We start from the raw sequence: 25,133 nt of genomic DNA, 5'->3' as shown, positions 1-25,133 counted from the left end.
GGCCCCTCCCACTGCTGGCACTTCCTGGCACAGCCGCTCGCAGTCCATGCAGCGCTGTCCTCTGTTTGCTCTGTGCTGTGACCACTGTCCTGTGGGGCAGCCCAGAGGCGGCAGTGACACAGTGGAGATGCAGGACAGCTCCACATGGGCTCCAAGTGACTGCACCAGAAATGCTGGCAGCAGGATGGGGAGGGGCCGCTTTCTGCCCACACTGAGAAGCAGTTTGTCCCACGCTGCCATTGCTCAGCCCAGATGGGCAGGGGCAGGGATGCACGCACTGGTCCCTGCCTGCACCGCAGAGCTGGGGTAAAGGGGAGTGGGAATGGCAGCGAGCAGGTGTGTGGGAGCGCAGCGACAGCCAGGTGGGAGCGTGGGACCCGCAACAGGGCCCAGGGTCAGCACTAGCAGGAGCATGGGGTACTCCATAGACCCCTTCTACCCTGCTCTGGGCCTCACTGGCCCTGCGCGCCCACACACCTCACTTCCACCTCCACCCCAGCTTTCCCCACTTTCCTGCCTGCCTGCTGGCGGCTTCTGGACCACGTGGCTTCTGGCTGCATGGCCATGACGGCAGGACTCAGCAGGAGCCTGCTTGGCCCTGAGGACTGGGGCAATTGCCCGCAGTCCTCCCCTGCCTCCCCCTTATCTGAATTTCTTGCTTCAGCACAGGGAGATGGGAATAGCCCCATGGTCCCAGGCCAGAAGCCTCTGGGCTTCTGGCTGGGGGGGGAGCAGGGCTGGGTGGGCCTTGCTGTTGCAGGATCCTGCCATGGTTTCCCCTGGGTCCTACTGCTGTTGGTGCCTGTCATCTTTGACAGGTAGCCAGGGGCAGATAAAAATTAATTTTCTAAAATTTTAGGGGTGCCACGGGCTGGATAAAGTGACCTAGTGGGCCAGATGTGACCCGCGGGTCATATTTTGCCCACCCCTGCCCAAGAGATTAGTGGAAGCTTATCTTAGTCGAGGAGCTGATCTCGGTACCATGCATTGGCTAGTCATGTCCCTGAAGGTCAATAGTAAAAGAAATAAGCTTTCTCCAGGAGTTAGGGAGGATTACCATATTTTAGTTCTGCAATGCCATTTTGGTCTCCGAAATCAGACCTGTGTATAAGCAGCACATATAGGAAGCGTAATACATTCAGTTGCTCACTGAGCTCTGTACATCTGCTATAGGAGTAGATGTTACTTCAGTTAAATGTAGCGCCAGCACAAAAAACGGTAGCAGAGTTGTTTTCCATTTTTGTTTTCTTGTTTTTTACTGCTGATTTAAGTAATCTATTACTTGCTGTTTTTGTCCGTTTTTCCTGTAGTTGTACCTATGCATAAGAAAGATACTTGATCAAAATAGGCAGCAACAAATGTTTTAGTGCAAATCTTGTTCCCAATGACTTCAGAAGGAGCAAAGTCTTGAACTTTGAAACTGTTAGTCAAGTACTTGCTTAGTAGTAGTCCAGAAATACTTTCACTGTTACTCTTTACAGCTTGTACTTCTTCCGATTAGCAGTTGTGTGTGTGTGCACGTGATTTTATAAGTGTGTGTGTGTGTGTGTGTGTGTGTGTGTGTGTATATATGTATATGTGTGTGTGTGTGTGTGTGTGTGTGTGTGTATACACACACACACACACACACACACACACACATATATATATATATTTATATATGGGTATGTGTGTGTATATGTATATAAAAAAAAAAAACATATATATATATATACACACACACACACACACACACACACACACACATATATATATATATTTATATATGGGTATGTGTGTGTATATGTATATAAAAAATAAAATCACATATGCATATCAAGTAGAAGGTGAACATTAACTGTGGCAGTTTACTCCATAATGAGACACCTGCTATGTTACCACTGTTTAGCTTTTCTAATATGTAATATTTCTGTATAGATTAATCTGACTTTTTTCTTTTCCTCTTGCTTCCATGTAGCAAAACTGTACAATCTAAAGTGGACTGCATCTTGGTAAGTTGCATTTTTATAATTTTATAAACTTTTTAAGTATTGCAAAGCCACTGTGGATGGTTTTGGGGATTGGCAGGGCCTGTGGAGCCCTCTTCTCACTGTCAGCCATATGGTGATGATCAAAAATAGTTACTGTCCATCCTATGTTTAGTATCCCATGCAAAGAAAATGTGGTTATTCTAGGCCAATTTCAAGTGTACATGTGCCCTCATCACATGAACTAGTATCTGGATTAGTACTGAGTGATGCTGGCCTATACACATCAGACCCGAATAATGTTAGTAAAGCTTTGAGAGAACTCTGCTTGGACAGCTATAATTATATTCTGTGTTTTATGGGTTTGCTTATTGTTTTTAGGCCTGATCCTGATAGGTGCTGGTACACTCAGTCTCTCCCTTCATAGGATTAGGCACTTTAATAGCAAGGACTGTAAAGCAAGGATTAATTTCAGTGTATTTTGTATAGAGTGTTTGGGGCAGGTACCACATTTAAATTATGGATAGCACCTCGCGCAGTGGGGTTCTGGTCTGTGACTTGGGTTTTTACGTACTACCACAATACAAGTTTTTGTTGAGTTTTTTACCTGATTAAAACATGAATGTAAACAAAGAATGCTAGACTCCAAGAGCCCTGTTGGAGGAATGGTCAGCCAAACCAAAAACAATGCCATAGTAAGTCAGTTGATTTTTCTTTACTGCAGGCAGGAAGCTAGTCCACTTACATGGACATCCATCTGTGCACATATGCCTGCCTCTTTACCCCCTGAACAAAAACTAATCCGGTTACTACAATAAGAGATGCCACACCATTGTTTCTGGGCAGGTGTCTGGGAATTTGACGATCTCTGCTGCATGACCTGTAGTTCAACATTTTGACTGCTCAGAGTAGAGGATATACTTTTTCTGAAGTGGAAGTGTCTTCAGAATGTCCTCTGAGCAGCTCCCTCTATTATGGGTAGGTAAGAGATGCTGTACCTGAACGCCTTTGCTGACTGCAGCTGCACTAATACCTCACAGTAGGCAGTTGTCAAACTGTGAAGGACTAAAGAAGTAACTTTATGCTATTCATAAATCAGGATTAATTCAACACTGTGAGATTGGAACATGTTCTATAAGGCAGAAAAAATATAATTCATTTGAGAACTAGCAGTTGAACTGTTATGATTACTTCTGGTTTCCTGTTGAAAAGCTCATGAAATTTCACCCAGAAATATCTGTGTGGAAGATAAACTAGTAAAGCAGATTGTGCTCTCTCATAGTTCATGTAGTAGCTGATTAATCATATGGCTGAGAGGGTCAGATCTAAGAGAAACTTTCAAAGGATAGTTTCAGGGGTATAGGTTATAGCTGTGTTTGTCTAAGGACATAGGCAGACAAGGTTCCTTGGGTAAGTCTAGTATCTTTTATTAGACCAACTCAAATAGTTGGAAAGATTCTTCTTTGAAGGGTATTTGTACCCAAAAACTTGCAAAGAAGAATTTTTCCAACTATTCCAAGGAACCTTGTTTGCCAAAGGATAGTTTGAATTTTTTCAGGAGTTTCCCTAGTTTAGTGTAGTCACATACTTGTTTACATACTTGTTTGCATGTGAGTGGTTTCAGGCTTCTGACCCAATTTTACCTGCATTTAAAAGGATATTTTTTTCCAAATGCCACCCTATGATAGCTGATTCCACACAAAAGTAGGTGAATGTTGTGAGTGAAGGACCCAAAAGAACCTCCCTGGGACTTCAGCAGCAAAGGCAGAAACATGTAACCAGTGAACACAACACAGTATGAGGCAGAACTGAGCAGTAACAGAGGAAGAATTTAGCAGGTTAGCAAATCATTTGCTTGCTGCTCATTGGAATTGATAAGAAAACTGGAAGTTAGTATCACAGCAGTTTTCATGTTCATATTCTTGACCTCATAAACCCTGGATTTTTAGGCAGAGGTCATTAGCATCATCTGGTAAAAAGTTTCAGTTCACTTGTCTAGATTAGGTTTGATTAGCTTGGTCAGTTGGATAAGAACATTTTTTCTCAGTACTGCCTTAGAATGCAGTGCCAAAATACAGTCTTGCACAGCTTAATTTGGAACAAAACAATGGATTCCTTATGCTCTGAGCTTCTGTTTCAAATGCTTTTCTGTCCATCCTGCTAATGGGGTCAAAAGCACTCCATCTGTAATGGAATAGATCTCACTAGGGTGATAAAACTGAGACAGGATACACTGTTAACATAGTGCCGTCAGTTATAAATGTGTAGTATAGTTCTGTCCATAAGGCCAAGATCAAAATGGGTCATAGAAAATGGAAGTGGAGTATATAAAAGGTACATCTCTATGACTTAAAGTTTGTTCACACTATGAAAAAGCTGAAAACTGGTATGGGAAAGTCTGAGCATTTTGGAGCCTAACAAAGTGAGAGTTCACTAATGGAAGAGCAAGCTCGTTAGGAGGTTCTCTTTAGGCTTTTTCCCTTATCTCCCCTAGTGGATAGGGGTGGGCTGTTTTATTTAGTATGAACGGGTTTATAGCAGGGGTGGCCAAACTGTGGCTTGGGAGCCATGTGTGGCTCGCCAGCAGAGTACTTGCGGCTCTCTGGAAATGGCCAAAGCCCTGCCCACTTCTCCCCGCGGCTCCGGGAGACAGTGCAGCCCAGCACGTGCTGCAGGTCTGGCTTTCCCCAAGGGGAATATGCCCTGAGCCAGCCCTCCTCCCTCCTCTCCTTCCAGGGCTGCCAGGGTGGGGACTGCAGTTGTGCCGCTTACCCCACGGCACGGTCTCCCGCGGGGAAAGCCACAGTGGCTCAGTGCTGTGGCAGCAGGAGCTCGATCCTCCGGCCAGTGCCCAGTGGCTGCTGGCAGGAGTGGGGATGGGGGAGGGGAACAAAGGATGTGGGGGTGGTCACCTCCACTCTGGGTCTCTCAGCACCCCTCTTTGGCCCCCCCCTCCTCTCTAGCTCTTGGACTTTGGTGGAGGATTGAATGTGGCTACCAGGGTGAGTAACTCTGGCCACCCCTGGTTTATAGGACTGCCATCAACTAACTTCATTTTGTGATCTGGGCATTTTGGCACTAGCAAATCCCTCCTCCTGTCTCCTTTCTCCCTTCGCTGCTGTCCAAGTATGGGCACATCTGTCCAGTTCACTCGAATGTACAACTTCATGTGCAGTTTTTGCAGCTAATGAATTTTCTTGAGAAAACTCTCTCAGATAACTAGACATATATCTTCGCACCATCTGGGTCCATAGTCCCATGAAGTATATAGCAGCAAAAATGCATATTTTTTGTCTGCTCAGTTTCCTTTAATCATGAAACTGAAGAATGTTCCAGAGCAGTGCCATGTGCTACTCAACATTACCTTAATGCTGACAGCAGTAGGGAACGTAAGAAGAAGCACATTTGGAGGGAAATAATATATTTTAGTAGGTTACTTTGATTCCAATAGTTGAGTAGAACAGATCTTTCTCTTCTATTCACCTAGGAAAGATGCTACTACTGCCTTAATAGACATTCATCTTTGCCAGCTTGGTTTTTGCTTTGAATGTGTCTAGCAAATGCACCAACAGTTTAGGTAATGGGAAGTGTTCTGTAATATTCATTGTTTGTGTTAGAGTAGCACCTAATTCCAGCCAGGATCACAGGTACTAGTGTAGCTGCAGTCACTGTTGTGCTTGGCACTGATACTAGGCTCTTTGCAGCAGGGACTGTCTAATGTAAGACCAGTGCAACAGTTGGGACACAGGAGAAGTGACAAGATAGTAATAAGGTCACTGATATTTAGGCTTCTGGCAGCGGGAGACTGCAGTATGCAGTTACTAAAAAGCAACAGTTAATCAGACTAGAGTCAAGAGTTAGGTCAGTTATGCCTGGTGCACCTTGCAGGGCTGTTTGGATCCTGACATATTAAGTCAGTTTTTGGAAGATCATAAGGAAATGTTTGTGCTGTGCAAGCCAGAAAAGATGATTAGTAGGAATTCTGGTGTAAACATCCATTAAAAATGTATTGTGACATCCTCTTAACTGTAGTAAACACGTCTAAAAGTAGATTCTCACTTGGTATAATATTGCTTGTTATATTTGGTTCTACATATTGAGTCAACTCTTGAACTTGATTGTGTGGTTTACTTAGTTTTTGATCACTTAGTAAGAAGGTTAGTAAGATTTTTCTCCTTAACCTTTAAAAGGAAGTCAGTACTGGAGAGGTATGCCTAAACTGATGGCAGTGGTCACTGAAGTTACTAGTCCACAGGACAGCTATAGCATGTGCAGCAGTAGTGTCATTGCATAGCAGTAGTGCTTCAGTTCTGTTTATATTAGAAGGATGTTATCCTCTAGAGCAGCGGTGTCTACCTTCTTAGCTGCTGGGGGCTTCATGTCCCACGGATTGCACCAGTGGGACCACACACCACAGGGCCTATGCCAACATGGGCCACAGGCTCCCCAGGCACTCCCTGACTCAGCTATACTGGGCATGTGGGCGCCTCTCACTGCACCAGGCATTCAGGCACCCTTTCCCTCCCCTCTCCCTGAGAACCTCTCCCCCTTGCTGTGCTGGGTATGTGGGCGCTTCACACTCCACCGACGTCGCACTGGGCACAGGGGTCCCAGCCCCACCTTTAGCTTCCTGGGCATGGGCTCCTCTGCTGCACTACACCAATGCCCTTTCCATGGGCTTCCTGGACACATGTGGTTGTGCCACATTGCTCTGCCGTGCCTCATGGGGTGAGTCAAGAGTAGATGTCAGAGGGAGGTGGAGTCCAGAGCTGGCGGGGGCAGCTGCTGCTACTGGAGCAGGGATGGGGAAGCCCTTGTGGGCCATCAGTTGGACAGGCCTGCTCAAGAGCGGAAAGGGAGTTTCAGCTCATCAGCCTGTTGTTTGGACCTGTTGAGATGGTGCTTCTCCCCACCCTCAACTTCTGGCAGTGGCAGTTGGTCTGGGTCACACATTTATCAGAGGCCACCAGAGTGGTTCAGATTGAAAAAGTGTTTTGTCAGTACTGGGCTTGATGCAGATTTGGGGTCTGGGTCTGGGAAGAGCAGGGATGAAGGATCCATTTGAAAAGAGGAAGAAAACTTCTACCAAAAAAAGAAATAAAAGTTTCTTTAAGTTTTTATCAGATGACAGAGAAAATGTGTTCTACTGTGGACAAGGCAGTTTGCAGTTTCCAAATTTCCTCATGATAAACCTAGGCCTTTCCATAGTCTGACTCAGTGGTTCTTCTTCACCTTTTTAGACTTGAAGTGCCATTCCACATCTTTTCAGAACTAAGTGCACCCCTTTTAATAAACTAATATAAATATATTGTGAATATTATAATACAAACATTATTAATTAATTAATATGCTATTAAATATTTATCTTATTACAGTTACATTGTATTTACCTCTTCAGGGTGCTGGTGGGGAGTGCTCCCCTAACTCTGCCTGGCTCAGCACATTTGCTCCTAGGGCAGCAGTGGACTCCCCACACATCTCTTCCAGGTCACTGGTGGGAATTGGGAACCACTGGGCCACATTCTTCCCTTAGATCCCCAGGGCAGTCCTCCTTGACCTCCAACCCTAATGGACAGAGTCTGAGGACACCTGGCTAGCAGGGAAGAAGCATGGGGAGCACTGGGGGGTGGGAGTGGCTAAGGGGTGGGTAGAAGGATATACAAGGCCCACGAGAAGGGAGGTGGCAGGCCAAGGTGTGGCTATGCAGTTTTTGCTGCTGCTGCCCATGCTGCGAAGTGAAACTGCACCATGTGCCTGTTTTGAGGAGGCATATTGGAGCTGAACTGAGAAGCAGCTGCTGCATAAAGGCATACCTACCTGCATTACATGAATGCAGGCAGGTGCGCCACTTCTGTAGCTCTTCCCAGTTTGGCACCAACATGCCTTGTGAAACCTGAAACACTTCCCAGAGACGAGCCTATGAACTCCACTTCATCAACCTCCTGGATACTAAAAATCATAGACTAAATACAGACATTGGATTTATGACATATTATAACCTGCCTGGCATCTGACTCCCCAGGTATCTCTCCACTATTCATCCCCCTTCTCTCCCCCACACCCAGCCTGTTTCTCACCCATTGACTCCTCAACCTACATCTTCACTGACTGCCTATCTTGTATGCATACCAGCCCAGCCTCTGGCTGCTTTACTTTTCATTCCATCCAGGAAGAGCACACACCAACTGCTGAATCTTCCTTAGCCTGACAAAGGGGTTTTGAACCCGAAAGCATGCTTAAAAATTGTTTTCCAACTATTTAAGTTGGTCTAATAAAAGATATCAGATTTGCCCAAAGAACCTTGACTGCCTCGTGAAACCTGAGGCATGGGGCAGTTTGTCACCATGGCACATTGGTCTGACTCAACACACAAGTATGTAAAATCTATGAACTACCTCTTTTTCATTAGACCATCACCTAGCTTTTCCCTAATAAAAATGCAGCCTGAAGTTATGGACAAATTAAAGCAACTTAACAGGTAGGAACTTATCCACAAACAGCTGAAGGTAACTGTTAACCTGCCAGCAACTGCCTCCTGGAAGGTGAATGCGAAACAGGAGCAATTTATGCCAGTTTCATTCCTGAAATATTTCGTTCCTTGTCCCCTCTTAACTCACTTTAATTTGATAGTTTGTCCATATTATTAGAAGCTTGCTGGAAAAGTGTAGCATCTTTAATAGCTTGGGACCAAATTCCTTTATTCTGTGACATCACGGACCTCAACAAGTTCTTATAGTTGTTATGATTGGTAATAAGTGTAATTAAATCTGAACTTGCCTTTGGGAGTGATCCTCATGGGCTGGAGAAGAGTGAAAAGCTTAAGAAGGTTTAAAACTCCTTGTTTGCAGGTTTTACCAGCATGAAGTAGGCTAATTTAAACACAGTTCAGTCATTCAGGTATTCTGAGAGATTATTCTAAGTGGGCCAAACACACTGCAGTTTCTAGATTTAAATACTTTTTCACTATCTTAAATGTCTATTGTGTAAAGTTATTGACTAGAAAAGTCTAACAAATGTGAGTAGAGTCTAGCAAATGTAATTACAGTGCATTGGAGCAGACTCGATTAATCCAGTCTGATGGTCTGTGGTAATTATCGTGCTCCAGCAGACTCCAGTATCATGTGTATCAGTGTCCCCACACTGTAAAGTGGTGGTGGGGGCATTTTAAAGCTCATTCAATGAGCTGTAGTTAAAGCATCCCCGTTGCTATTTTTCAGCGTGGGGACACTGATGCACGTGGTGCTCCGGGCATTTTAATTAGTGTGACTTTTGGAGTCACGCTAATTAAAGTGCCCCCATTTCCCACCTTCCCAGAGCATGTCTATAAATGCCCTTACCAAACCTCCTTCATTCTCTGGGCTCCTTTCCTCATACAGCTCAGTATCTTTAAGTTGTTTTCATTTTCTAGTGGCTCAGGCCTCTTAAGAGATTTGCAATATGTTGTTTGTGGAGAGCAGCAGAGGGGAGAAGAGCATCTTTCTCAAGATAATTTTTGTTCAACACTGTGTTGATGTTAATTATGTACCAGTTCCAAAGTTAAATGGATACTGTGGTCATCCACCTCATAGTATCCCCTTTTGTAAGTTATCAGAGGTGTTGACACCTTGGCTCCGTAAGCTTTATCTCAGCTTCACCTGAATTTCGGGACAACATTCTCATTAGTTTCTTGTTTCCTCAGTTTCATTCACTATTAAATGGTGCAACAAGCAGATGGTCTGGGTGCATTTTTAAATGGAAAAGTGCGATTATATTCAAAGTGAAGCAGCAGTCAAGGAAAAGAAAGTTAACCTTATCACAGAATGAAACAGTGTTTCATTCAGAAAAAACACTCTAGTTCCAGTTGCCTCAGTGCTGTTTGCTGATATACCGGTCTAGTTTATTTAGCAGTAGGCTGCTTAAATTAAAGCAGGTGATTGAAGAGTAGCTACATCTTAACCCAATATAAATTCACCTTTGCACATATTTTTTTTCTTCTGAAGGAATCAATTTGCACCTTGCTGTGAGACCTCAGTATTTCCTTAGGAGCAATATGTGTTGACATGTCATCCAGGTTGTCAGGATTGACTTTCCTAGTATTTCAGAGTTGAGTCAGCTGGACCAGTAGCACTGTGATTACCAAAATGTTGGTGTCTTCAGAATAGCATCATATCACACCCTGCTGCTCATGCTGAGGATGACCAGTATCCAGTAAGATTATACCTTGCCTTACTTATTTAAAGGTTTTGAGCTATCTTGAAGTCAGTGGAGCCATAACAATTTATACCAGATGAAGGAGTCACCATCTATATCTATTTAATCACCCTGTGACAACCATGTACTGGGTAGATGGAAATTTAATTTTCAGAAAAGCTTTTGTTAGTCTGCTGGATTTTACTTTTGATATCATTGTACAGCTCAGTCCAAGAATCACACTTTGTTATTGAAGAGCTGTTATATGTCGTTCTCAAAGATGTTGAAATCATAACGAAAGATTTAAAATGAGACTTCTGGTTACAAAAGGTATTTTTCTTTCTTTTCTGATTAAAGTTAGAGATGTTTTCGATTCATACTTATTTGTAAGTAATACAAATAATGTCAATACAACAACATCATTGTGCTAGGTGCTACATGAATACAAAACTGAAAATTGCCTTTTGTCCCAAATAGCTTATAGCCTGGTACTTTTATATTGCCAAATGTTATGCTATTTTATTTGAGATTATTTTGAAAACTGTGGGATTTTTTCATCTATCATTCTTGTCACTTACCGTATCCTTTTTTTAAAAAAAACCCAACAACAACAACAAATCCTCATTATCTAGCAAGAAGTTGAGAAGTTTACAGACCTAGAGAAACTCTACCTCTATCTTCAACTGCCTTCGGGTCCCAGCAATGGAGAGAAAAGGTGTGTGCGCGCATGCGTGTGTTTTATATTAATACTAAAATAGTTCCAGTGAGATTCTCTAAAATACATCTTCATGCACTGTTTCTGGCAGCAGTAGGATCTTTTTAAAGACTAGTATCTTTCAAAAATATTTTCAGAGAAATAAGTCTTTAGAAAATCTGATGCATAAAAAGTAAACTGTAAATATGAGGTTCATGTAGTAAGAGATTTATGAGGGAGTTCTTTTTAATTAAATGCTTGGTTATGGAACAGGTGTGCTGTTTCCTCAATTTTTATGTAGTAGATTGTAATATAGCACTTAAAATATTAAAGAAGAGGGTAGAGTAATTATGGCTTCATCATAAGTTTGGCAATAAGCATTCATTTAGATCCTTTTTATCCCTGAAATCACTCAACATCTCATAGTAATCTTTCCTCCCCCATACAGATATTCATAGCAAGTGGGGGAGGGTGGATATTAGAATGGGTAAACACTTTGTGAATGCTTGTTTTCCTGAATATTTCTATTATAAAGAGACTCCATTTTTCCAGTTAAGTGTGTTTTATTAGGCTGTATCTTCTGGTGAATTTAAGAATGAATCTCAAGAATCAATCCACTTCAAATTTGATAGGCAGTAAAATCTGATGAGCTAGAATATTCTACAAACTTTGAGACCAATTGTAAAAGGCATTTGGGAACTCAGGGATGACTATAACCTTTTAAACGTGATGGGCTGTGTGAAATTCCACAGTTTGTGGACATGCAGAGAACGTGTGTGTCAGTCCTGCCACATGCAGTAGGTGAAGCAGCAGGTCTATGGACTGATTAGAGGTCTGAACAGTGCTGCAGTTGATGGTTGCATGCTGCTTGACTTGTATGTTACTCTTTGCAGTCAGTCACCAATTGCTGCACTGGCATTACAGAAATCTCTCAGGAATGCAGAGCCTTCTCTAAGGGGTATAAGTTGTAGCTGTGTAGGTCTAAGGACATAGGCAGGCAAGGTTCTTTGAGTAAATCATTAGCCTTCTCTAATGGTGTTTACCTATAATGTCATCTCCGGACCCAGATTTATATAGTGTAAGAGACATGGACGTTCCAAGTGGGCATATAAAGGAGCTGTGAATTGGGAGGAGCAATTCTAGATAAAGTTTCTCATGCCCTGCTGGCATGCCAGGGAGACTTTGTGCACAGAGCAATGGGGGCTTGCAGTGGCAGCATATAAGCTATGGTACATGAACACATCTGAAGTGGCCCTCTCTTTCTGCCATCTACCATTCTGTTGAAATGTCCCTGCTTGTAGAACTCAGTGAAGCAGGGAATTATGCTGAAGGTGCATAATTCAATATGCATTTGATCACTTCTTTCAAAGCTACCCAAACAGATTCTGGTTTTGTTGATGCCTGGTGTTATTCAGGCAGAAACAGCTTTTAGAAGAATATCGTGGGGAAAATATTACGAATTACATTTATGAGAAACCTTTCCAAGAACTCCTTCTTCCCCATGATATATTTCCATGCAAGTCTCTAGCTCATATGAACATTTAAGTCTGCTAACCAAATAGTACAGAATTCTCTCTTAACGCAATTGTTTCTCTTTTCAGTAGTGATCAGATCTCAATGTCATCAAGCCGTGCACAGCAAATGCATGCTTTTTCTTGGATTCGGAATACCTTGGAGGAGCACCCAGAGACATCTCTTCCCAAACAGGAGGTTTATGATGAGTACAAGTGAGTGCTGCTAAACTGAGTCCATATATCTGATTGAATACTCTGTACAAACATTTATCTAGCTGCTATATATTTCCTTTATAAGCAAACTTTAATTAAACTAAAAAAATAGGCCCTACATATTATTCCATTGACATGTAGAACATATGCCTTAGTGCCTAATATAGTGAGCACTATGCCAGGAGATGCATGCATGTAGAATCAGACCCAGTGAGTGAATGAATTTTTGAAGATGCAGGCTGCTACTGTATTCAGTATTTATACCATTGAAAGTAAGAATATAGTTTTAAACTGCACTTCAGATTACTCTAAATAAAGTTTTGTCAAAGGTAAATATTGTTTATATTGTGGTAGAAAGAGCAGGTGGATGTGAATATGGGTAAAGAACAGTCATAATAACTTGCAGTACAGTTCTACGGCCTCTTTCATGTAAAGAAGCTCTAAATAGCAGTGATTCCTCATGTGTAAGGTGATGGCAGATGGTCAGTGCCCAGCACACTGTGTAGTAGGACATATGGGGAAATTTATTCCAGTGTTCCTGATTTAAAACCTAAATTGTAACATGCTAATAGTTTTTAACATCCACACAAGACATTGAGTAGGATCAGTTTTTAAGGCCTTGTCCAAAAGGCTACATTGAAGTAGCCTTTTGGACAAGATCTTAAAAGCATCATGAAGTATTAAGTCCGGCTTGAGCAATTATTTTGGCTGGCAGGACACTTGAGTTTTGGTGAGCTGTCAAGGGCTGCATACACAATCTTTCAGAAGATATCATTTTAACAAATTTTAGATAAAAGACAAACCATATACTAAAAATCAAATATCTACTATAACATTTTAATTTTATTTCAAAAAATAATTTTGTCCTAGTTTGTTTTTTTGAGTAATGTTTTTTATAGAGACAATTGCATAATAGCTCAAAATAAAGTTTTACTCTTGTATACTGTGAGGTGGGGGAGGGTAGGTGTGTGGAAGGAGTGGGGGTATGCATGTGTGTGGGCTGCCTGTGTGCTAGGTCCCAGGAGCTGGCTTGTGGTCTGCAGGTCCCCTCCCTGGAATCCAGCCCACAGCTGCCCCAGTGGTGCTCTGCATGGGACTGAGCCACGCTGCACTCCTGCCCACACCTGCTGACAGCACTGCCCCGGCCCTGGCAACACGCACAGCTTCCCAGCAGCTGCCCAGGTACTGCTTGGCTCCCCACACCTCCAGTGGTTCCTTCTCCTCCTCCTCCTTGTCCTCCTCCTTCCACTGCTGCACTGCTGTGGACAACAGGTAGCGTGGGGAAGTGGCAGCGGCTGTGAGGATTCATGCTGAGCATCACACACTCAGCCGGGTGGGGGGGAAGCTGCAGCCGGGCAGCTTCTGCTCCAGTGTGTGGGACTTCAGTTCCAGCTCCCGGCTGCCTTCCACCCACTTGGCTGCCCTCAGGTGGCTGCTCGTTGTGCCGGGTTGGCAGAGTGAGTGGAAGGTGGCTGGGAGGTAGAGCTGGAGCCCCATGCTGGGGCAGAAGCTATCCAGCTGCAGCTTCCTCCCTGCATTGCTGGTCATGTATTGTCTGGCACGCATCCCCATGGCCACCGTTGTTTCCCCACGCTACCTGCTGTCCAGAGTGACGCAGTAGGGGCAGGAGAGGAGTCACCGCTAGAGGCGGGGATAGCTGAGCAGTACCTGAGCAGCTGCAGCAGCATTGGGAGCAGGACACCTGGCCAGGCTGGTGTTTATATCTCTTGTGTGAATGCATCCAGTTCTTTTATTCTCCATGCTTGCTGACACAACTTTGTGTGGTCCTGCATACCCCATGGTCAGCAGTGCCTTCCATGTTCAGTTCAACTTCACGGGTATATTTTTCCCTCAGAGGAATCATGGATCATCAGTCCTTATGCAGATCATTTCACCCATGGAGCAATTATCTGCCTTCAATCAGTCCTTACATAAATCCCTCCGTGGGGCAGGCCCACTCTCAATTAATTAACCTCCCGATCACAAATCTTTGCAGAGTTTTCTCCAACCACTTACTTTTGGCTTATGTCAGCCCAACACACTGGTTCCTCCTTACTCAGCTGACTCTCTTTTCTTTCTTCCCTTCTCTGATCCCTTAGCAGATGATCAATCCTTCACTTCAGGCAATCATCCTCTCTAGCAGGGTTCCTTATCTGACCCCTGCTTTCCCTATCCCAGTCTCGACTTCTAATCTAGCCACCCAGAGCTGGCCCGCCACCAGGACTCACTGTGCTGGCTCTCTTACTGGCTTGCTCTGGTCTTTGGTCCCATTCTGGGCTCCCAACTCTGCTCTGGCTCTGCTCTGTGCCTCCACACAGACCATGCTGCAGCCTGTGCCTGCCTGCACACTTTATCCTCCTCGGGGAAGTGAACCACCTGACTTTTTTTCTGCCTTCTGGGTCCATGGGTCAAATAGAGCCAGCTCCTGGCGCGCTCTGTAATGCACACTGGGGAGTCATCTCCCTTCCCTGGCAGAATCCCTGCAGTCATTCTCAGCGAGTATGGCTGGCCAGCTCCACGTCCATGTAAATTTGTTTCCCTGGTGCTCGTGTCCTTGCTCTGGAACAGGGGCAGGGGATGTTTCCCCATTACAAGATACTTCAGAACTAACATTTCTCCCACTAAACTATCTTCTCTGGAGTAATACACAAATGTTGTACCTGATTCAGGGAGTAAATGCTGCAGTTCTGCTTCTGACAGGGTCACAGGTTATTATAAAGTGTGTGAAACCAACACCAACCCAATACAAATTTGTGTTCTCAGATCTTAAAGCTACCATGTAACTAGAAATTACATTGAGGGCTGTGGGAAAGGGAGGAGGCAGGAAAGAGTTGACTGCAAATTCATTCAGAACTAAAATCCAAATGTTCCTCAGAGGAAAATGCTTGACCCATTTGTCTGAAGTTGAACTAGGAAACAAATGATGAAAGCACATTTGATAGCTTCAGAATCTTAACCGTGAATCTGAGGTCTCGGCTACCGCCATCGAGTCCATCCCTCAACACCCAGTAATAGAACCTCTTGCTGATCTCCCATTCGTCAAGGAAGTCTGGCATGCCATCACTCAGACCAAGAACAATAAGGTGCCAGGCCCAGATGGCATCCCCGCAAAAGTCTTCAAAGCTTGTGGAACAGCACTAATGCAAAAGCTTCACCAACTTCTCATCATATGGTTAACAAGTTCCACCTGACTTAGAGAATGCCAATATTGTGACCATCTTCAAGAAAGGGGACGAGTCAGTGTGTGGGAACTGCTGAGGCATTGCCCTCCTCTCTGTTGCTGGGAAGATTCTTACTCACATTGTTCTGAATCGCCGCTTCCTCCCCCTTGCCGAAGATGTCCTTCCAGAATCCCAGTGTGGCTTTAGACCATCTCAAAGTGCTGCCAACATGATTTTTATTGCTTGACAGATCCAGGAGAAATGTAGAGAGCAACACCAGAAGCTGTTTTTGACATTCGTTGACCTAACCAAGGCCTTCAACTCCCTCAAACGTGAAGCCTTATGGAAGGTGCCAGCTAGGTTTGGTTGTCCGCTGAAGCTCATCAGTGTTTTCAGCCTACTCCATGATGGGATGGCTGCCACAATCCTTTGCAGTGGATCAGAGACAGACCCATTTACCATGTACTGGTGTCAGAGGACTGCGTCATCGCCCCAACCCTTTTTTCCATCTGTCTTGCTGTGATTTTTCTCATGTGTGATCACCACCTTCCCAGAATTTGGGTTAAGTATCAAATGAATGGTCAGCTTTTCAACCTGACGTGCCTTTGCAGCAAAAGAAAGTTACAGGCTAGCATCATCGACCTTCAGTATGCTAATGACTGTTATCCTCATGCACACTGAGACCAATCTGCAGTCTACCCTTGACATTTTCTCAGGTGCCTATCACAGTCTGGGAATCTCCCTTAACATTGGGAGGACCAAGGTACTCCATCAGCCTACCCCAAGACAAGTTACCCCTCCTTCCCCCACAAATTACAATTGGTGGAGAACCCCTGGAAAACATTGAGCATTTCCCATACCTTGGCAATCACCTCTTCCAGTCAGTCAGTCGATGTAAAAATTGAACATAGAATTTGCTGTGCCAGTGTATCCTTTGGAAATCTGCTTCGCTGTGTCTTTGCTGACCCAGATCTGCAAGTGGATACTAAGATCCTAGTCTACAATGCAGTGGTTGTCCCCACACTCCTCTATGGGTGTGAGATGTGGGTGATATATCAAAGCCATATTAAGCACCTGAAATGGTTCCCTTAGCATTGCCTCAGGAAGATCTTTTGTATTAGATAGGAAAACCACTGCACCAGTGCCAGCATCCTCTGCAGCTAACTTAACCAGCTTTGAGATAAAGATCGTGAAACGTCAACTGCTCTAAGCTGGCCGCTGTGCAGATGGCTGACACTCATCTCCTGAAGCAAGTCCTCTTCTCTCAACTTAGTCATGGTAAGAGGACCTGTGGAGGACAGAGTAAGTGCTACACGGACACCCTGAAAGCATAGCTTAAGAAGGGTGGCATCAACCCTACAAATTAGGAAGTGCTGGCTGGTAACAGGTTTCAATGGCGCTGCATCATACATCAAGCTGCCTCCCACTTCGAAGAGAACCGTCTTGCACAGGAAGCCGAGAAACGGCAGAGGAGGAAGGAAAGCGCACAACATCCTGGCCAATAGTTGTGCCCCCTTCCCTCCCCCCCCAAGGCACCACTTGTCATATCAGTGGAAAAACTTGCAGAGCATGGGTTGGACTCCTCAGCCACCTTAAAATTCACCATTATTCCCCACCCCTTCCCTCCTCCCCAGCAGACATCATCCTCGTATTGAGGGATAATCAATATATAGCTTCAGATAAAAAAATAATTATAACAGTGCTGAGTACCTCCAGCTTATAAGGCTGAATCCTGTACGGTTCTGTAAGACAGCAGTGATTGCAACCATTGTTTTCTTCCACTGTGTTCATACCCCATCTTAATTAACTATAGTCTTTTATTCTGGCTATGCTGAAATGTGGTGGCTTTAATTTGCCTGGGGTTGATAAAAATGCACACACCTATTTCTGAAATCTCACCATCAACTCAAGTTTGTGATGCAGTTTAAAGCATAACCAATAGTGCAAGTACATTGAACTAACCAATCGCAAGACAGTCAGTCACCCATATGCACAGCAACAAAGACAACAGCAGCTGCTGCGCAAGAGAAAAATGTAAGCATTATTCTTAAATGTATTTATTATTTAATAATTTATGGCCTAGTTCAGCAACAAATCTGCTTGGCTTCCATGCTGTGCCAAGCTGCAGATGCCCCAAAAAATCATCATCTACAGATTGTGTAGTGTAAAACTTGGATGGATTCAGTGTGTCGCTAAATCTAGCTTTGTGTGTGTTGTAGTTTTCCCTAACAAAATAAGGATGGTGAGCAAATATCCAGGAAAATATCAAATGTTTGGGATCTGTTCTCTTTCTCAAGCATCTGTTCTTTTTGTAATAGATTTTGCTGCTCTAAATATTTGTATTAGTTAACCTCAAGCACCAAAGGAAGAATAGACCCAGAGTGGGAGGTATGAAGAGCTATATAAATAGTAGCCTAGGTTTAGCTCAGTTAAGACATTTCTCTCTACTTAAGGGGATTTAGGCACCTCAAACACTACTGTCTGTCATTCATGAGCTATTGTTTTCTACCTCTGCTGGTGAGGTGATTTGAGCAGCTTTCTGCATTGTGTACATACAAATATGGAAATGCCTTGTGATTACTAAATCTGGAGGGTTCACACCCCTGTGAAAGGTTACGCAGGCTTTGGAGGACTTGCAGCAGAATACCAGCATATGCATGTCTGCTAACCATCAGTCATCTTGTAGTTCTACAAAATGAGGTTCTGTGTTCTTTATGTGGTTGTTTTAGCCTGTATTATACAATCTAGTATGGATTCCAGGTGCATAAGATGTTGAAGGTTGAATCTACACAGATCCTGCACAGGCAGTTTTTACATGTGCCCTCTCCTTTCCTTTTCAGTTGACTTTTATCTGAATAAATAGTGTACTTCAATACACTAATGCTTTCCTTTCATACTTATTCCTTCCTTTTTATACTTTTAGAAGCAAAATATCTAGGTAGAGATGCAGACTTGTGATTAGGTAGAAGTAACTGCACTCAACGTGTCTTAAAAGTGATTTAAAAAAGTTAAATTACAGAATAGTAAAATAACTCAGGAAAGTTAAGGGCTTGTAGTTGTCATTGGGGTAGGAGGTGGATCACTTCTACTGGCTCAGTTCCCATCAGTGGTTCTCAACCTTTTTTTAATTGAGGCATTCCTCCATACCTTCTGTGACTTGAGCAGTACGCCATTTCAAAAACTAATTTATTTATTGCAGGGTTTACCTCCTTGTAGAGGGATCTGGCAGTGGGGGATGGGAGCCTATGCTTATCCCTTCACACTTCGTGACATCTTTCAAAGGAGCTTATGGCACCCCAGTTGAGAATCACTGCACTAGGTGATGCATTTTTAAGGGTATGCTACGGGATGTGCAGTGGGATGTGGTGAATAAATGCATCGCCATTACCAAATCCCTTGTCTTCTTTTTTCTCACGAGGGAAGGGAGAGTTTTACTGTAACAACTTTTCATTTTCTACCCTGGCCTATGTCACCAGAAGCCATTACAGAGCCTTAGGCCCTCTGTTAAAGGTTACAGGTATTGCACAGTTACCTGGAGATCAGCTACATGTGCAAAGTATCTATCACACTATAAAAAAAGCTCCAACCAGCTATGAACTCAGACCTCAGAAATGTGTACTAACTTTATAGTTGGTTGCTATTGCGCTTTAATTTGCACATGTAGCAGGGTCTCCCCTGAGGCTGGGAGCCCCATTAGCTTGACAGGGCTCTCAGCTGCAGGGGTGTACCCCTAGCATAAAACCCTTAAGCCTTAGGAGTCCCAGCAGTCGCCATCTCCAGGGTCAGGGGGGTTTTGCTGGCAAGGTGTACAGGGGGTGCTTAATGAAACTGGACCAGAGAGAACAGTCCTGAAGCCTTTATTAAAGTAGAGCTGCCATCTGTTTGAGCAAGGCCCTATGGGCATAGTACAGACTATGCAGAATCTTGTCCTCAGTTGAAGAGAAAAATATTTTGAAGAAGAAAATGGCACATGCAATTGTACAAGCTTCTACCATTGGTCGGGCTCTGTTTCTTGTGCCCAGACTAGACTTAAAGACCTACTGGGTCACTAAGTTCAGTCCCCTGCTGTCACAGCCAGCCACATCATATGACTCCTTTTCAGAAGCTGATCAAGCTCCATCAAAAAAATAGCTTCTTCTCTACTATTCTTATTTGATGGCATTTGATAGCTGTTCCAGAATCTCCCTCCTCTCATGGTTAGAATTCGTTCTGATTGCTAGCCTAAATTTATGTATGGGTAGTGTATACCCTTTTATTCTTGTCCGTAGGAATTTGGTCAATAAGAGACTGGAGATGGGTATGAGAAGTTCTAGGCTGAACAAGAGGAAGGAGCACAAGGCCTCATGGAATGGGTTCTCTGCAAAATAACATCACTTCACAAAACGGTAATAGCTCAAAGAGATTCCAGGCTGGCAGGAACTGCTGGCCTGGGCATATGGGCCATATACCACTACTTAAGTCTGTGGCTGCTACTACATACTAGTTAGAAACAGATTTTCTAAGCTTGATGACTGCATTTTTTTCCTAAAGTGCAAATAAATTTAATTCTAAAAGAATTGATTAATTAAGTCCTAAGACTGGTGCTTACTAGTTGAACTGGGTTTTCCTTGCACTGAACTTCACACAACGATTTTAGCATCTACCCTTTCAGATTTCACTGACTAAATAAAAGATATTCTATAATACCCCAGATGCTTGCTATGGAGACAATGCTCCAAACTACAGTGGAGAAATAGAATACAGTAATTCATATCAGCCAACAGCAGTATCACACATTTTGAGAATGAATTCAGAATCCAGAGAAGGCTGGTTAGAGCTGAAGATAGGGGAAACTGGTTTACAAATGTCTGTGCAGAGCCAGCCAACAGCAGTAGGTGAACCTACATCTGACTCCAGGTGGGAGACCTCTGCTTGGCATTAGCTATAAAGCAGTTTAGCAGAACTGGAAAGTCATAGCAAATTGTAGACATATTATCACTGTTATCACAAGAATTTTCTTGAGTTTTAGTTGCCCTGGTCTCTTCAATTTCCTCCATCCCTAAAGCAGTGATTCTCAACCAGGGTGCCAGAGTAACCCTTATGTTCCACAAGATTTTTTTAAGGTTGCCCCTGAAGTGTGAGAAGATGATCTCAGGCTCAGGCCTCTCTCCTGCTCCCACTGCCTGGCCCCTTTGCAAGGAGTTAAGTAGTGTAATATTTTTGTTAGATATGGTGCAAATCTGTCCACAAAAGGAGGGGTATCTTGGGTGTTTTGAGTCTAAAAAGATTAAAAACCACTTCCCTAAAAAAAGCAAAAATGATGAGAAAGTCCCCTCCTGTTCCTTCCCCCATCACCATCTGCATTACTAGATGTAAGTTGCCCCCTGGTTGCATGGAAGCATCTGCAGATGCGCTCAGTGGAGGTTAATGCTCTTCATCTGCCTTTCCTCTTCCTTTGCACCTCATAAGGTGGGTCTTGTCATCCTCCACACATGATCTGCCAGCCCTAGGTACTCACTGATGCTGGCAGTAATGGAAAACCAACTCAGATATGTGCTCTGCAGTATCGAGGAAGTTCCTTGTTAAAATGCTGTTCACAGGATCCCAACACCTGTGCCAACCACCATTCACATTAGTCTTCAGAACAGACCTTCACTCAGTTTACTGAGGTGCACAGTCACTGGTAATTACTGCCATCGCTACTTTTGCAGAAAGGAATGAAACTCCTTTTTCCTGAGTGCTGTCACATCTTTAAGTTAAGTCCTCATATCTACTCTAACCACTGTGATTTCCCTGTTTTTATTTATATTTAGAATGTGTTTTTGTTAGTCACAGCAGCTGAATTCTGTTAGTATGTATGAGTCCTGTCATATTTGTTTAGAATACCACATGCTGGTGTGTGAAATGATTGTTTCTCTGCTGTCCAGATCTGAGGTCTACATAGGGAGGATTGTGCACAGCTCCTTTTTTCTTTCAAAAGCTGAATATCTGTGAATATTTCTAATAGTGTTTTGCCCAGGAGTGCAGCAGGATCTTATGGTTAGAGCATAGGAAAGCAAGTTTTGCAACCTTACGACCTTGGTTAGATCATTGAACATAAATAAGTATACTTTGCAATAATGTTTGAGGCTTAATTAATTCATATCTGTAAAACACTTTGTCCTTGAAGAAAAAGAGGTGTGTAAGTGCATACAAATATGTATATTACCATAAGCCCCTGCTATACGAATCTATGAATATACTATGAATCTATACAGATAAGGTTTCAGAAGAGTTCCCATTGTTATATGTAGCTATTCATGTGCCTGTAAATTTCCCCAAGTTTTACGTTTTGGAGTGAAATTACTTCTTGTTTAAAATTATTTTACTTTTTTGGCAGGAAGAGGGGTGGCTCTAAAAATAAAAATCCTTCTGCTCTTTTCTACCATTGGATGCTGGAGGAAAAAAAAAAATATTACTGATAGCATAGTTGATTCCTATTTGCCAATACAAGTACCTTTGTGCCAATAAAATTCCACCTCAATAAGAGATTGTACCACTTTAATTATATAACCTGATATAGTTATAGCAATGCAGTAGCTGTATATAGAACAACCCTGAATTAATGTAGGCCTGGTAAACCAATCTGATCAGTTTTAAATAAATGAAACTGTTCTCACAGGGCTTTGTGCTGGAGTAATTAAACCAGGGCAAATTGGTGTGAAGACAAACCCCTACAGTCCCTGTAACTCATTAACAGTCCCCAAGTATCCAGTTCCCCGGTGTATGTTCACATTAGACACTTGAGAATGAAGCTGACTTTTTAGGAAGGTGAATTTATTAATTTAAGTTCTGACCTTTCTAGAGCTAATGTGGACAAGACCTTATACTCTACACAGAGGCAAAATCTCTCTCCTACTGCTTTTAAAAATTCATGCGTGATGTCACACCTTGTCACACCCAAGCAGTTGTTACCCACTTTTTGGCTGGTCACACTTCTCCTTTTATTGTACCCATGTCTTAAATACACAAAACATGAAATCCTAACCAAGTTAGATACAACAGTTCCTAACTGGTCTCTTGACAAGGCCACTGTGTATTGAATCTCCATCTGACTTTGAACTCACAAGTGTGCAGAGTAAAATTGACTGTATTAATAATTCTGTGTATTTTAATGTATTCAGTTTGTTGTAGCTAGATTCACTAATGTTGAATATAGTTCTGATCTGATTATTTTCCTTTGAAAGTCTTTGATGGAAGTCTGTTACGTAGAATTGCCTTTTATTTTGTTTCATTCACAATTTCTTTCCCTCTGTTGCAGGAGCTATTGTGACAATCTTGGTTACCATCCATTAAGCGCTGCTGACTTTGGAAAGATCATGAAAAATGTTTTTCCAAATATGAAAGCCCGCCGTCTGGGCACAAGAGGCAAATCAAAATATCCTTTGCTAAAACACTTTTCAGTAATCTCTTCTGCCCTTGCTTAAAGAACATTTGTTGTTGTAGCTCAACTGCTAGCTAAATTTAGAAATAAATGTAAATAAGAAATGCAGACAATTTCCCCAAAGTACTTGGTATAATACTTAGAAATGTGTTAATCTCTTTATCATTAAGATGCAAGGCACATCTTCAGGAATTTTGTCCCTACTTGATTTTTGCTGGTCATCTAATTCTAGTGCTTAGTTGTTCCTGTAGTTATTTACTCTGGAAACCTAGTCTTATCTTTAAAAACAAAGAGATGAATATTGGAATAAAGCAACTTGCATTAGATTCGTGCAATACCTATACTGTTGTAATAATGGAAGTAAAAAATATGTTTATTTAATTTTGCTGTACCAATGCACATCACTAAACTGAGGCATAAAGCCAGTAATAGTTCTTGAACTGTATTTCTAAAACCTTGTTATCATTATCTGTCAAGCCACAGAAGTGTTCATATTAAAGGGCAGCTTTTCATAAATGGGAGAAGCTCAACTAATGTCTAAAAGAAGGGAGAAAAGAGCTGATTGTCAAAAAAATATCAGTTCAACCCAAAGGTCCACATATTCAATAACCCAGCTAATGGATCATTTAACATACAACTTAGGGATATCTGAGCTGATGATGTTGGAAAACAAGCAGTTAAAGGCATGAAAAACCAATAAAGTCAACCTAGTATTACCTAATACTTTTATTAAGACATCCAGTGTAAAGAACTGGAGGAGAAGGTTAGTGTGATTCTTAGATGTACAGACGAGTGGGTTAGAGTAGAAGTGAGTAGGGAGGTGAATTTGTATGGTCTTGGTGAGACTGATGCCAAAACACAGTATCCAGTTGTATTATCCCTTTCTTTAAAAATGATGTAGAACAATTGGGGACAGTGCAGTGCAGATCTAACAATTGTTTGAGGACAGGGAAAAATGCCTTGCTGTGAGAGAGCTGAGGATGTCAATCTGCTCAGCTCATCAGAAAGAAAATTAGGAGGTGACCTAATCATGTTATATAAGTAGTTCAATAAAGAAAGATGCCAAATACTAAAAGTCGCATTAGCTTTAGCACAGACAAGCATACTAAGAACCAATGCCTAAAAGTTATAACCAGACACATTCACTTAAAAGAGGGACAGATTTTATCCTAGAGAATGATTGACTATGGGAACAAACTACCAGAGGAAGTGGTGAGACTCTCGATCTCTTGATGCCTTCAAGGCAGCTTTTCTGGAAGATACGTTTTAGACAGGCACAAGTTATCAGGCTAAATCTAGGGGTAACTGGTTGAATTCTTTGTTCATCCTGTAAAGACGGTCTGACTGCATGATCTAATGAACTATTCCAGCCTGTAAATCAGCTAAATGGACCAAGACCTGCTAGTGAGAGCATGTAGGTGGACTGCTGTGCTCATGTGGAACCTTTATGATTTCATTTAGACTCTACATGAGTGCAGGGGTCCAGTCAGATGAACAACAGTGCAGGAGAGGAGCCTAGTAGTCACATAAGTTTAATTCCTAGCCTAATGGGAGGGGGGAAATGTCAATAGGTGTGTGGAGCCTGCATTTCTCTTTTTGCTTATAAAGTTTATGCAGGGAAAACAGGAGGAAATGCTTGCTTTTTTTTTTTTTTTTTTATAAACCAAGGAACAGAAACTTTTTAGACCTTAATTCTTGATCACATATTGCTACAGTGGACTGAGGAAGAAAGCTTTTGTGCATATGCCAACACTGCCCAACCTTGATTTTCATAAAACTGCAGATGGGGTACAGTATATATATATATATACACACACACACACACACACACACACACACACACATATTTGTGGAAGCTAATTCTTACTATATTCTCAGTGTTTAACATTATTAAAGGAAAATTAGTTTAATCTGAAATAAACAGGCTAAGGAGCTGTGCAGTTTTTCAAATACAAGGATACTTCAGAAAGTAATGGCAATTTTGAAATTAAACCATTTTGTGTGCAATGAATG

General features: G+C 42.6%; 1 protein-coding gene across 7 annotated transcripts in view; it reads left to right on the top strand.

The window, feature by feature from the left end:
- The window catches only part of RFX7 (regulatory factor X7), an 86,708-nt gene that overhangs the window by 48,391 nt on the left and 13,184 nt on the right, over positions 1-25,133 (top strand). For 3 of the 7 annotated variants that reach the window (XM_025197069.1, XM_025197070.1, XM_025197071.1), the window contains 5 exons: positions 1,958-1,991; positions 10,769-10,851; positions 12,432-12,557; positions 22,998-23,114; positions 24,824-24,908. In XM_025197069.1, coding sequence (XP_025052854.1) covers positions 1,958-1,991; positions 10,769-10,851; positions 12,432-12,557; positions 22,998-23,114; positions 24,824-24,908 — 445 coding nt within the window. Of the gene's footprint in view, positions 1-1,957; positions 1,992-10,768; positions 10,852-12,429; positions 12,558-19,986; positions 20,104-22,997; positions 23,115-24,823; positions 24,909-25,133 lie in introns of those variants that run through there. The other 4 variants (XM_006017972.3, XM_025197072.1, XM_025197073.1 and 1 more) reach the window with 4 other exon arrangements.

This window comes from Alligator sinensis, unplaced genomic scaffold (assembly GCF_000455745.1).
Source record: "Alligator sinensis unplaced genomic scaffold, ASM45574v1 scaffold250_1, whole genome shotgun sequence".
Lineage (NCBI taxonomy): Eukaryota > Metazoa > Chordata > Crocodylia > Alligatoridae > Alligator > Alligator sinensis.
Note: the sequence above shows the minus strand (reverse complement) of the source record. Positions and strands in the feature narration are given on the sequence as shown.